At 41.7% G+C, this 13502-nt stretch overlaps 1 protein-coding gene across 1 annotated transcript in view; it reads left to right on the forward strand.

Moving 5' to 3' along the window:
• Positions 1–415: 415 nt before the first annotated feature.
• Positions 416–13502, forward strand: part of LOC125438559 (cytochrome P450 2J6-like) — a 28725-nt gene continuing 15638 nt past the window's right edge. Inside the window, exons 1-3 of the mRNA XM_048506994.1 lie at positions 416–583; positions 1593–1755; positions 8140–8289. Coding sequence (XP_048362951.1) covers positions 416–583; positions 1593–1755; positions 8140–8289 — 481 coding nt within the window. The remainder of the gene's footprint in view (positions 584–1592; positions 1756–8139; positions 8290–13502) is intronic.

Below are 13502 nucleotides of genomic sequence, written 5' to 3' on the forward strand. Positions count from 1 at the left end.
ATGCTGTGCTATGCTGTGCTATGCTGCTGTATTTTTCCTTGTTTATTTATCTGTGTAAGCTTGTTTGCTTGTCAGTTCTTTTCAGCAAATTACTATTTTGTCTTCTTCTTTTTTGTAAATATATTTTTGTAGCCTGACTTGTTATATTTAGAACTTTATTAAAGAACTGGGTAGTTTCAGACACAATGAAGCTTCATTGGTTTAGGAATGCACCTCAATCAACTAGGTGCCATTCCTGCCAGCATACCTGGAAGATTAAATTCCTAAGCAAAGTAACTCTGGCGTAAGAAGGTTTTATGTCACTTTTAATGATGAGGTCATATAAACAGGGTGCTGCCAGAGAGAAGCAACAACATCTTGGAAGAAAACAAAGAGCTGTCAGGTAAAGCTTCAAGAACAGCAAAGGAAAAAGACAATGTGGACACCGGTGACCTTGATAGCAGTCCTAGTGTGTCTTTTGACATTGCGCTTCCTGAATCAACTGTGGGCTCACAGGAACTATCCTCCAGGGCCTCTCCGGCTTCCTATCATTGGAGGTGCATGGCGGATATTAATAAACTTCTCTCAGGATTCCTTCATGAAGGTATGTCTTTTAAAATAGCAAATTTGCTGAGTTGTAGAATCGACAAATAACTTTAAAAAATCCAATTCCTCTTGTGGTAGAAATATTGAAACTGATATTCTTCCAGCCGTCATCTTTACAGTCACACGTTTGAGTTCTGAGCCTGAATCAAGCTGACCTTGGAAATGTTCAAGGGATTTCAGAGAGGATGAGGCACTTTGGCCCTCTCTCAAGAGGAGGTCTGGGCAGACACCAACAGACCAGCAAGCACTTTCCTCCAGTTTCTTCATCATGTGTTATGTGCCATCAAGTTGCTTTCAACTTAGAGGAACTGTATGGATTAATGGCCTCCAAAAACACCTAATAATTAACAGCCTTGCTCTGGCTTTGCCATGGAAGTTTGCTGGATGAACTTAGGCTCATCATACACTCTCAGCCCAACCTACATCACAGAGATGTTGTGAGGATAAAACTGAGAAGGGGAGAGCAATGTAAGCCACTTTGGGCTCCCTGTAAGCAGTCGGTCCCCTCCTTCTGCTAAGGCAAGGAGGCCATAATAAAGGCAAGGTGGCCAAAGACTGGCATAAGAGCAAGACACTGCTCTCCACATAATGTCCACCTCAGAGAGATTTGGGCTCCATCTTGTGTGCAAGTCTAGGCAAGAAGGCCATTGGCTACTGAATGTTTCCCCTGGTGCTTAGTTGTGACTGGCTGGACAACAGGGTTAGCTACTCCCCATGGGGTCACCCTAAGGTGATTTAATCAGCTCCCTGGGCAGACCATTATTTACCCTATCTGCACCATCCCAGTAATCAATTGGTTTTCAAGAGAAAACATTCAGCTTTTTTAAAAGAGTCTTTGGATATATGTTGGCCACAAGGAACGGAAGGCACCTGGGAGGGAGAACGGGCACAAAGGAAAACTTACTACAGCAGCCAAAGAGCTGAGGAAGGATGAGGTTAATGTATTCATTTGGAATCATCTTGTTTGCTTGAGGGTAATGCTTCTCTCTTTTGGTTCCCAATGGCAGCTGGCCAAGCAATATGGAAACGTTTACACCTTATGGGCAGGGAATTTGCCTGTGGTGGTATTGTCTGGATTCGAGGCTGTGAAAGAAGGTGTGATCAACCATTCAGAATATTTTAATGAGCGACCGGTGACTCCTTTCTTCAAAGCTTTAGCAAATGAAACAGGTGAGTTCTTGTGAAAAGACAAAAGTGTTCATCGTTTTCTCCCCAAAGAAATCCAAGAGCAATGTCACACAAAATAAAAACAAGCTCCAATCTGTGAACTGCAAAGTAAAAATTGGTAAGTTTGAGATTTCCATACAGTGACGGCTGGAAATAACAGTAGCCCTGCATAAGGGCCTTCTTATTATCAGACATCAATATTATCAGACTATGCAATAAGCAGCAGTCCTATCAAAATCATTCACTTTAGCTTTTATGTAAAGCTGAAAGAAGTGTCATCCGTAAAAGAAGGCATGGATTTTGAGGAGGCATTTATGTATGGAAGTGTGGGTCATCAATTTATAGCAATCAAAGAAGCAGAGGGAGTTTGCCATTGCCTCTGCAGTCTTTCTTGGTGGACTCTCATCCAACTTCCAACCCTGCTTAATTTCCAAGATCTGAGGAGATCAAACTATACCATGGTTCTTTCTGCACAAATCTCCTAAAACATTTGGAAAACATTTGGAAAATGATTTCAAACTGCCCTGTTTTTTGCACTGATTCCCTTGAAATGATTCCTGGCAGCCATTTCATGATTTTTCCCTTTTTTAAAAAAAAGAACAAACAGAGAAGTGCTGCAACTAAACAGGTGAGGGGGACCGGAATAAACTCAGAAAATGATGCTGAGGGGGAAGTTCAGGAAAGCAGAGAAGTGTGGAAATGTAGTCAATTGATTGCACAGCAACTGAAGACATTTTCAAAATGTTTCACAGAATCGTTTTAGGAGGGGATTCATTTAAAACGTTTTGAAGCTGGAAATAAAACATTTGGGGGTAAAAACAATCTGTATATAACTTTATATAGTATAACATAGTACATAATTTAGTACATTCTATTCATTTAATTTTGTTTTATAAAAAACCTGTATGGCACTTAAGAAATGTGTGAAAGAGAATGTGTGAAATTGTTCTTCTCCTGAGGAAGACATCTACGAAAATGCTTTGAAACGCGTGAGGCGTTTGAGAGAGACTCAAGCATTACTTATGAATTTATGGTTTCCAGAGAGAAACATATTGGGCGTTAATAAGACCCTTTTCTTTGGTTGAAGAAAAATTGATACCTTATTTTCCTGGACGTTACTTGGATTTAATATCTGTTGATTTAATTATACTACTAGTTTGTTTTTGTACTGTTATATACTGAATGAATTATATTACACAAAATGTATATATTTCTCTCCGTCTGAGTGTGTGACGCGATTTTTTGTTCCTTGCTCCACCACTAACCTCGTGAGGAGGTTCCACCACAGTGGGTCTTTTGCCCGCTGCCCCCCCCAGCTAAAGATCAGTCCCCCATGCGCAAACCGCCTGATAACAACAATAAAGCGCAGGCATTAACACAGAACAAAACAGGGAGAGGTGGGTGGGAAACGCGCACGCTCAGACAAATGAGGAGGTGGCGAGGCCGAGCTCAGGCCTAAATAGGCCACCCGGCCCCACCTCCCCGAATGATGTAAGGGCGCCAAGCGTCACTGCCTGGCGCCCGAGACCCGCTGGGCCCTGCATTGCTGGCAAGCTAAAGCCTCGCGAGCCCAGAAGAGCTCGCGAGGCAGGGGGAGGGGAGGAGGCAGCACCGTGGAGGCTGTCCCTTCCCCATCAGCAATGGGAGCCGTGGTAAGTCACGGCTGTTCCTTCCTGCTTCAAAACATTCTAAGTGAATTAATGCGGAAAACTCTATATCATTAAATATGAGAAAGCTTTTATAGGAGCAATTTTTGCTGGTGAAGGACCGTAAGGCTGCCTTGTGTGTAAAGACCAAGGGTGGCAGAAGGGTGGGACTGGGAGAAAGAAAATCATTATCTCCACATCTGTATTTACTCACTACTTGCACTAAAGAAATGTTCATCTCGTAATTTTCATCAAAGAGGTGACTTAAGATGCATACAGATGTCATGTGTTAAGATGGCATCCTGGAGAACAGTTGCTACTTGTGATTGGCAGGGCACTTCTGACTTCCATGCAGCAGTTTTTCCAGCTTCAAATCAAAGGCTCATTCCACACATTCAGAATAAGGCACTTTCAAACTGCTTTCAGTGCTCTTTGAAGCTGTGCGGAATAGCAAAATCCACTTGCAAACAGTTGTGAAAGTGGTTTGAAAACACATTATTTTGTGTGTGCGGAAGGGGCCAAAGGTTGTTTTTTTTAAAAAAGTAACTGAGCACAGTACAACCATGTAAATTTATAATACTGTATATACTTGCATATAAGTCGACTTTTTCAGCACATTTTTTGTGCTGAAAAAGCCCCCCTCGAATTATACACGAATGAGGTGTATTTTAAAAAAATATGTTAGGGTTTTTATTTTGTCAGCCGCCAGGTGGCGCAGTGTTTAGCGGCACCAAAATTTCAGGCTATCATCAGGTGACACTCCTGATGGCACCAGCCAGGTTTGGTAAAGTTTGGTTCAGGGGGTCCAAAGTTATGGACCCCCAAAGGGGATGTCCCCATCCCCCATTGTTTCCAATGGGAGCTAATAGTAGATGGGGCTACATTTTGAGGGTCCATAACTTTGGACCCTTTGAACCAAACTTCACTAAACCTGGGTGGTATCATCAGGAGAGTCTCTTGATGATACCAGCCAGGTTTGGTGATGTTTGGTTCAGAGGGTCCAAAGTTACAGATCCCCAAAGTGGGTGCTCCCATCCCCCATTGTTTACAATGGAAGCTAATAGTAGATGGGGCTATCCTTTTGAGGGTCCATAACTTTGGACCCCCTGAACAAACCTTCACCAAACCTGGCTAGTATCATCAGGAGGGTCTCCTAAAGATATTCTGAAATGTTGGTACTGCTAGCATAAACATTCCTCCCCTGACAGGCACCCTCAAATTTTCCCCAGATTCTCCCTTTAAATCCACCCCCCCACTGAGTGGATTTAAAGGAAGAATCAGGGCTTACCAGTAGCTGCTGCATTTCCCACCCTCGACTTATATGTGAGTCTGTACGTTTTCCCAGTTTTTTGTGGAACAATTAGGTGCCTTGACTTACATGTGGGTCGACTTATACACGAGTATATACGGTAGTACAAATATACATTATGTTTCATGTCTTATTGGAATAGCAAAGTGCAAAGAAATTGAGCTTACTGTGCAAGGCCTCCCAAAATCACTGTCCTGGAGCATATATATTTTTTCAGAAAATACACACCTGAAGTTACACCTTTTGGTGAAAATAATGGAAAGATTTACTAATCTGATCAGGACATATGATGTATGTCCCGATCAGATTACAGCAACTTTGTTTTGCAGCTTTAACTGCTATACCATACTGGTTGTCATATGATGTATGTGTTGAACAGTAGCAAGTAACCAGCCCTAACTTAAGCCTGTTATGCACGGGCCAAAGAAGCAACTGCACACCGGCATAATTTTAGTTTATTTTAATCTTTTTCTCAATGATCTAGCACCTATAATTTGTGGCACCAGTGGGCATCCTCCTAAATTAGAGCAAACTGAGGTTCCAATTTTTCTTTATGCCAACGATGCTGTGCTACTATCCTGCATGGAAATAGGCCTCAAATGTCTCCTCAAGACTTTTGCTCAATATTGCCGACAGAACTTCCTCACCATCAATTATGAATTGATCCTCACCATCAATTATGAAAAGACCAAAATCTTAGTGTTCTCTAAGCGCTGGAAATCCCATATGTGGAAACTAGACAGAAACCAGAGAGAACCAGTGAAGGAATTCTGTTAGTTAGGTTTGTGTTTTCAATACAACTTGAGATGGTGCCCCCAGATAATGCAAGTCATTAAATCATCCAAACAGAAAATATCAGCAGTAGCTAAATTCTTTCACGCTCAGGGTGGGCAGTACTTTCCGGCTGTCACCAAATTGTTTGAGGCTCAACTACTTCCCCAAGCTCTTGGCGGAGCTCTGCTGTGGATTTGCGACCTTAGAGCCGTGATTGAAATCATTCAATCCCACTTTATTCGTTGTCTTCTCGGCATTCCAAAATGTGTTGCTTATTTTGTTCTCTGTTATGAACTTAGTCTAACACTGATCAAGACAAAAGCATGGCCACTTACCTTTAAATTCTGTCTCTGTCTCCATCACAGAACCAAACCCAAGAGTCTTATACACTATATACAGTCAGACTCTATTCAGTCTTCATGGTATAAGCAAATAACAAAAAAGATAAGAACACTTGAAATCTCTTTGGACTCTAGGTAATTCAAATGAACAACACATATTTGCAACAATAAAGCAAAGACTTGTCAACATGAAAAAACAATTAATACTTTCTCATGCACTGAGACCTTGTTCCCCATTGATATTTGATCGCCCTTCATGACCTGGGCTCCTTCCAGCATACTTTTCAACTCTTACTTCCCCATGATCTCACCACATTTTCATGCAAGCCGGACTTAAAATTCTTCCACTAGCTACCTACAAGGGAAGATTCACAAATATCCCCTAGAATGAGTGGCTTTGTTCACAGGGCCATATAGAAACTATCGAACATGTATTCCTACACTGTAATTTTTATACAACCTTAAGAGACACATTCATAAAACCCCATTTGAATGAAGCTCTACTGATCTCCGACAAAGGAAAAAATTAAATACTTGCTCCACAACAAAAACTCCCTGACAACTCCAGATGTTGCTGCATTTCTAAGGGCAATGAAGATTCGGAAGCTCAAAGTCACTTACGACTAATTATATGGACAATCAACCACAAATAGCTTTTATATTTTCTGTTCCCTACCTACATCGATTAAGTGGGTAGTTTTATGCTTAATCTAATTTATTTATATGCCAATAAGAGGTGTTGTAAAAGAATTCAAAACTAGGGTGGTAAATACCCTAGAAATTTGGTAAAATGTGGATTTGGATCAATTTGGGCATAAAATTATCTGCATGGCCAAATAAGATAAATAACATATTTCGATAAAACCTGAGTGATCCCTGCAGCCTGAAACGGGAAAAAAAAGACCAAAAAATACCCCCCAAAAGTCCGAATACCTTGCATTCAGATTCGTTCATATTCGGGTAGGGCATATTCGGCCGATTTTTGCTCGAATATGCCTGAATTTGCCCAGATTTGGGCCAAATCTGGTATTTGTTGCATCCGACTCTCCAAGCCTAGTTTCTTTTTTTCTAGAAACTATGAAAATGAACAGAATTTGGCTGCCAGTTCTGAAAAATACTAGAGCCAAGACAGTGACTAATCAGCTCCACACAGACACATGATGACTATAGACAATCAAAGGGAACGAAGGCCAGACTACTTCTATTCAGATGCCTCACCTATTGACCTTGCTATCTCAATTGTTACTCACATGCTACACTTCATTGTTACTCAGTTGCCAGGCCACTCCTATTCAGATGCCCTCACCTATTGACCTTCACTTACAGGTATATATACTCCACTTAAGCAAGTGGAGTATATATACCTGTGAGTGAAGGTCAATAGATCCTCTCAAGATGCCAGCCACAGATGCAGGCGAAATGTCTGGAGAGAATGCTGCTAGAACATGGCCATACAGCCCAGAAACCACACAGCACCCCAGTGATTCCGGCTGTGAAAGCCTTCGACAAAATATTTAATTTGTTTATTGATTAGTATTTGCCACCAAAAGTTAAATTCACTTCCTTTTTTGGGTATTATATTTGGGAGGTCTTGAAATATTTGTATTTCTGTGCTTACTATCACTACTCTCTAAGGAGCAGCAGTGGCATAGTGGTTAAGAGTAGGTGCATTCTAATCTGGAGGAACTAGGTTTGATTCCCCACTTTGCTGCTTGAGCTGTGAAGGCTTACCTGAGGAGTTCAGATTAGCCTGTGCACTCCAATACACGCCAACTGGGTGACCTTGGGCTAGTCACAGTTCTTCTGAGCTCTCTCAGCCCTACCTACCTCACAGCTTGTTTGTTGTTAGGGGGGAAGGAAGAGGAGTTTGTAAGCCCCTTTGAGTCTCCTTACAGGAGAGAAAGGGGAGATATGAATCCAACTCTTCTATGTTTTTTTCAAAATCTTGTCTTGTATTCTTTTATGTGTAAACTTCACTAGAATATCCCTGGCAGCTTTATTTTTGTATGCATATCTGGAATTTGTTCCATATATCTAGTTGAATTCAGGAGTTCTTCATTCAATTTTAAATAATCCTGTAGCAATTTATCAAAGGCACCTTCTAAATTTGTCTTTCCAACTTGTTCAGACACTTTTCTGAAATGTAGGTTGTTAAGCTTCCAACACCTGTATTCTTCCTTCCACATTCTGAAGTTGCTTTGTTTGATCTCCAAACAGATCAGATTGTTGTCGTAGCTGTCTTAATTTGGCTACTTCTTGAGTATTTTATTAAGTTTTTTTCCAATTTCTGATGTTAATTTTTCATTTATATCTTCAGGTATTATGTTTTCAAATGGTTACACTTGGAAGCAACAGAGGAAGTTTGGCCTCGTTACCATGCGAAAGCTAGGACTGGGGAAGAAAAGCATAGAGTACCAAATACAAGAAGAGGCCTCTCAGCTTGTTGATGCTTTTGCAAATACAAAAGGTATGTATTCCTAAGAGATTTCTCCATCACCTGCCTCCATCTGCAGAATTTCTCTTGCAAAAGCATTTACTTTCTCATCCTTTTAAAACCTTATTCTGCTGGACTGTTCCATCTCCTAAGAAACTCCAAGGAGCAAAGTCAGTATTAAATTATTAAGGCATTCCTATAATTTCTCACTTGACCTGAAAGTCTTTTGAATACTGGAAGCTTCTAAATTAGCATCATCACTTATTTCGCTTCTCCTGAAAGGTGCTTTGTCCAAAGTCCCAGAAGTGACCTTGAAGCTCTTTGAAAAGAAGCTGATGGGAAAATGTGCAGAGATCAGAATAGGAAACATATTATTTTTCCTGTCAAGTCATTTTAAAGGCTCTTACTTTCATTTTCGCAGCTCGTCAGAGGCGTATCTAGGCAAACTGGAGCCCATGGGCAAATCTGAGTTTGGCGTCCAAAGCCTCCTCATGGGCTATAGCCTCACCCTCCCCACAGATTTTTTTTTTTTTTTTTTTTTTTTTTTTTTTTTTTTTTTTTTGACTGATTTTTTACACCAGGTCGTTTCAAAGTCACCATCACATTATAGAACATCCCCCAACTCACAAATCTGAACACAGCAATGGGCCATGCCACACAGAAGAAATAATTTTTTTGAAAACATTTTCAAAATATTTTATTACTGCTATGAAAACATTTTATGGTGTTGTATCCAATTGGGGGAAACAGCATCACTTTCAATGTTATTTAAACTGGGGACCCCAGATTCTCCCTTTAGGATGGATTTGAAAGGGGAATCTGGGCTCCCTAGTTTAAACAAGTGATGCTGAAATCCACCCCCAAACAGTTTCATTTTCAATGGATTGTTCGTAGACAGAACTAGCTGAGAACCCAGGAATTCTCCTCTTTTTTAAATCCATTTTAAAGGGAGGAGAATCTTCGTGTGGTTTCCAGCTTCTAATGTCAACATTTCGAAAGTGATGTTATTTTGGGATTCAGATTCAGTGTTTAAAGCATTCCTCATGTGTTTAAACTGCGGACCTCAGATTCTCCCTTTAAATCCATGCCAATGGGGGTGGATTTAATAATAATGATAACCTTTGTTAGGCATTGAGAAAATAAAAGAAAGACAACAAGCACTGGCAGGATGGGGAAGGATTTAAAAGGAGAATCTTGGGAATCTTGGGACCCTACTGATGATACCACCCAGGTTTGGTGAAGTTTTTTTCAGGGCGCCCAAAGTTATGGACCCTCAAAGGTGTAGCCCCCCTCTCCTATTATTGGAAACAATGGGGGATGGGGGCACTCCCTTTGGGAGTCCATAACTTTGGACTCCCTGAACCAAACCTCACCAAACCTGGGTGATATCAGCAGGATCCCTGAAATTTTGGTGCTGCTAGCCTTAGAACTGCACCCCCTGCAGGCCAAAAATAGAAAAAGAAATTAAAATTACAAAAAAACCCAAAACGGGCCTGCATTTTTGGCGCCTGCCACAAGAGGGTGCCATGGGCTACTGCACACCTTGTCCAATAGGCAAATACACCACTGCAACTCGTGCTCACCATTTTGTGTTACTGCAGAGATCTTTCATGCCTGGCCATTTGATAAAGTTTTCCCATGCTAGCAGCTCATCTGCTCACAATTTCACTGTAGAAAGTTCATGAATAAAGCTTGTTTTGCCTGACAACCCCATGTGTGTGCTTTTTTCTCCTCTTTTTTTGTTTTGAGGGAGTCCTCTGAAAAGCTATGACGACATGATCTGAGATTCTGAAATAAGCACATATTTTGAGTCTCATAGCTTTGCACACAGCTCCCTTGAAACAAAAAAGAAAAAAGCAACATGTGCAGAGGATGGCCAGGCAAAAAAAACATCATGTGTGTACTTTTTACAGCGAAATCAAGCATGGTTGAGCTGCAAGAAGAAGAACCACCAGAAACCTTCATCAAGTGGCAGGTGGAACGGAGAAGGGGGTGTGCATGAGTGACAGCTGGTGGAGGGAGGAAAAAGACCTGCTTATCCTGGCAATTTTGTTTTTGGTCTGCACTATGCAGGCAAAAAGCCAAAATGGGTTTTTTAAATGCCTGCAAGATATTTTATTTGTGCTGAGCAGAAAGGGTTGAAGGCCCCTTTCAGATTTCCATTCTGAAAATGATGTCATCCGGGGTCATCCGAAATCCAAGAAAAGCGATACAAGAAGAAGAAGAAGAAGAAGAAGAAGAAGAAGAAGAAGAAGAAGAAGAAGAAGAAGAAGAAGAAGAAGAAGAAGAAGAAGAAGAAGAAGAAGAAGAAGAAGAAGAAGAAGAAGAAGAAGAAGAAGAAGAAGAAGAAGAAGAAGAAGAACAGAGAGAAGAGAGAGAAGAAGAAGGAAGAGAGAAGAGAAGAGAAGAGAAGAGAAGAAGAGGAGGAGGGAGGAGGAGAAGAGGAGGAGGGAGGGAGGGAGGAGGAGTTTGGATTTATATCCCCCCCTTTCTCTCCTGTAGGAGACTCAAAGGGGCTTGCAATCTCCTTGCCCTTCCCCCCTCACAACAAACACCCTGTGAGGTAGGTGGGGCTGAGAGAGCTCCAAGAAGCTGTGACTAGCCCAAGGTCACCCAGCTGGCGTGTGTGGGAGTGTACAGGCTAATCTGAATTCCCCAGATAAGCCTCCACAGCTCAGGTGGCAGAGTGGAGAATCAAACCCAGTTCCTCCAGATTAGATACACAAGCTCTTAACCTCCCACGCCACTGCTGCTCAAGGACAAGAATTTCATATGGCTCATTTCAATCTATCTATGTGCCGTCTCTACAGTGCTCTGGCTGTTTCAAACAGTGCTATTATTTCCCCTCTGTCTATTTCTACATGGCGTTCTACTTCAGCTACAGCAGCAATGTCCATGGTGCTGCTATTATTTATTTATTTATTTGTTCGTTCGTTTGTTTGTTTATTTGGAGTCATAACCTGCCATATTTTTTCCCAATTAAAAAGGCAGCTTCTAGATCAGGAGTTCCAAGTTCTGCAGGACAAAGCTCGAAGCAACTGTTCCCCTCTCTATTATAACATCAAATTTAAAATTAACCAGATGGCAGATTACCTGACTCAACTCCTAGAGCCCAACCAAAGGTCATGTTGCAACTCCTTTCCTTCCTCTATATTACAAGGGAGGTTTTCTGAGATTGCCCCATGTAACGGGGTCACTTATATTCAAGGCGAGGGAGAGATATTATCCCACCCACTAGCCTCCAATTGTAACGGGACGGGTGGCCAACAATCAAGGCTCCCACTAAACTGACCAGTGGGGTTTCTTTTGCCACCCAAAATATCCCAGGCTAGTGTTAAGGGAACTTCTTTTTACTCTGCTGCCACCATTAAAGAGAAGGAACTAGGAATCCCAAAAACTGCTGCCGGCTGACAAATATATAAAGGATCCCACCTCACATTCACTCTTGGTCTGAGGGGAATGTCCTTCAGAGTTCCATAAACAAAAAATGGAGGGAACTCAAAATTGGCTGGGATTCTAGTCCCTCAGACAGGCACTCTTCCACCTCTCACACGCTAACGCAGGCTGGCACGAGGGTAACTTGAACACAACGAATGAAATTTATTTTGAAAACAAAAGAAAGGCTTCTTGAACTGGCTCAGAGAGGTACTAATGCGTGATGGTTTCAGACAGGTTCTTCTCACTTAAAAGTTACAGAGCTTCAGTTGTTATTTAGGTTTCACACACATACACAGACACACGCAGGTGTCTCTTCAGAAACGACTTGGCTTTTATACACTTTGCTTTTCCTCACAGACAGACACTAGTTGTTTCTGATCGACAACCCACTGAATACACACACACCCAATCTATGCCCTGTGAGATTCTGGTATACACAGCCTCCCTCTCTCACACTACTCCCAAACTGGCCTCACTGCCTCTGGAACTGGCTTTTCCCAGACTGGTGTTGTACAGGGGCAGGGCAGACTCTAGGTCTGGTCAGTGTCTACTGACAAGCCTCTGGCCGGCGCTTCGCTCTGCACCAAAAAGCCAGTGCCTTCCTTCCCCTCACAAGCTTCCTTTACTTGAGGAGAGTCACTAGAATCCTGCCAGCTGTCTGAGCTGGACCAGAATTCCTTTTCACCAGAGACAGAGCTGAGAGACTTCACTCCACAGATTTTGCTCTCTGAACACAAGCTGTTCTCTTCAGAACTCTCCACAAAGAACTATCTGACAGGCTCTCTCTGTCTTTCTGTTTATCTAGCAGCGTTTTAGCGCCCCCTTACATTGGCCAGGGGCAAAAGTGCTTTCCATCGACCAATCACCTTGCTTTTATTTAAATTAGGGCCTGCTGCCTTATTTTTTTCTGTCACTCAGGCCTCCTGCTTCACACCAGCCCTTCAGGGTGGGGCAAGTCCATTACACCCCACAAGATCAAAAATGTCCCCACTGCATTTCCGTGGCCCAATCTATGGAACATATATTGCTCTATTGTCGTAAATATGAGCGACCCAGGACCAGGCTCTTTGCTTTGTTCCCTGTAAAGTTTAATAAATATACAGCAGCTGGGATGGTCATATTCTTATTAAACAACTCTTCTTCTGCAATTGTAACCTCTGTAGCAAAGGGTTTTTTTGGAATAATTTATTCTGTGCTGGTTCTTCATGTATAAAACAATCCAACTTACCAATGCTTTTCTTCCTTTTATTCTTTTAACGCCTAATAAAGGTTGTTGTTGTTATTGTAGATTTCACAGCTGCCAGATCTTTAGCTGGTTGTTGGCCTTCATCCATGTACAGCAAATTTTTAATGAGATTTTTTAATGAGTCTTTGGCCATTTGATAGCCCAACTTTGTTTTCTTTAAAATTACTGTTAGTGGGATCATGGCAATGAGAAACAGTAAAGGTTGGAAAATTCCTCGCTTAATGTTGACTGTTCCAAAGTTTTCATTTCCGACTGTCAGTTCAGTTTTCCACTGTCTCATCGCTTTTTCAGTGAATACTCGAATGTTTTTGCTGATGCCAATTGTTTCCAAGCATTTCATGATCCAACTATGGGGCAGTGAGTCAAATGCCTTCTTGTAATCGATCCAGACCACATGCAAATTCGTTCTTTGATTCTTGCAGTTCTCCATTATCATTTTATCTATCAGGAGTTGATCTTTTGTACCCCTGCTCCTTCTTTTGTTCCCTTTTTGCTCCACTGGCAGGATGCTGTTTGCTTCCAAGTAGTCCATGATGTTATCTGCTATTATGCCAGTGAGCAG

The sequence above is a fragment of the Sphaerodactylus townsendi genome, linkage group LG08 (assembly GCF_021028975.2).
Source record: "Sphaerodactylus townsendi isolate TG3544 linkage group LG08, MPM_Stown_v2.3, whole genome shotgun sequence".
Taxonomy (NCBI): domain Eukaryota; kingdom Metazoa; phylum Chordata; class Lepidosauria; order Squamata; family Sphaerodactylidae; genus Sphaerodactylus; species Sphaerodactylus townsendi.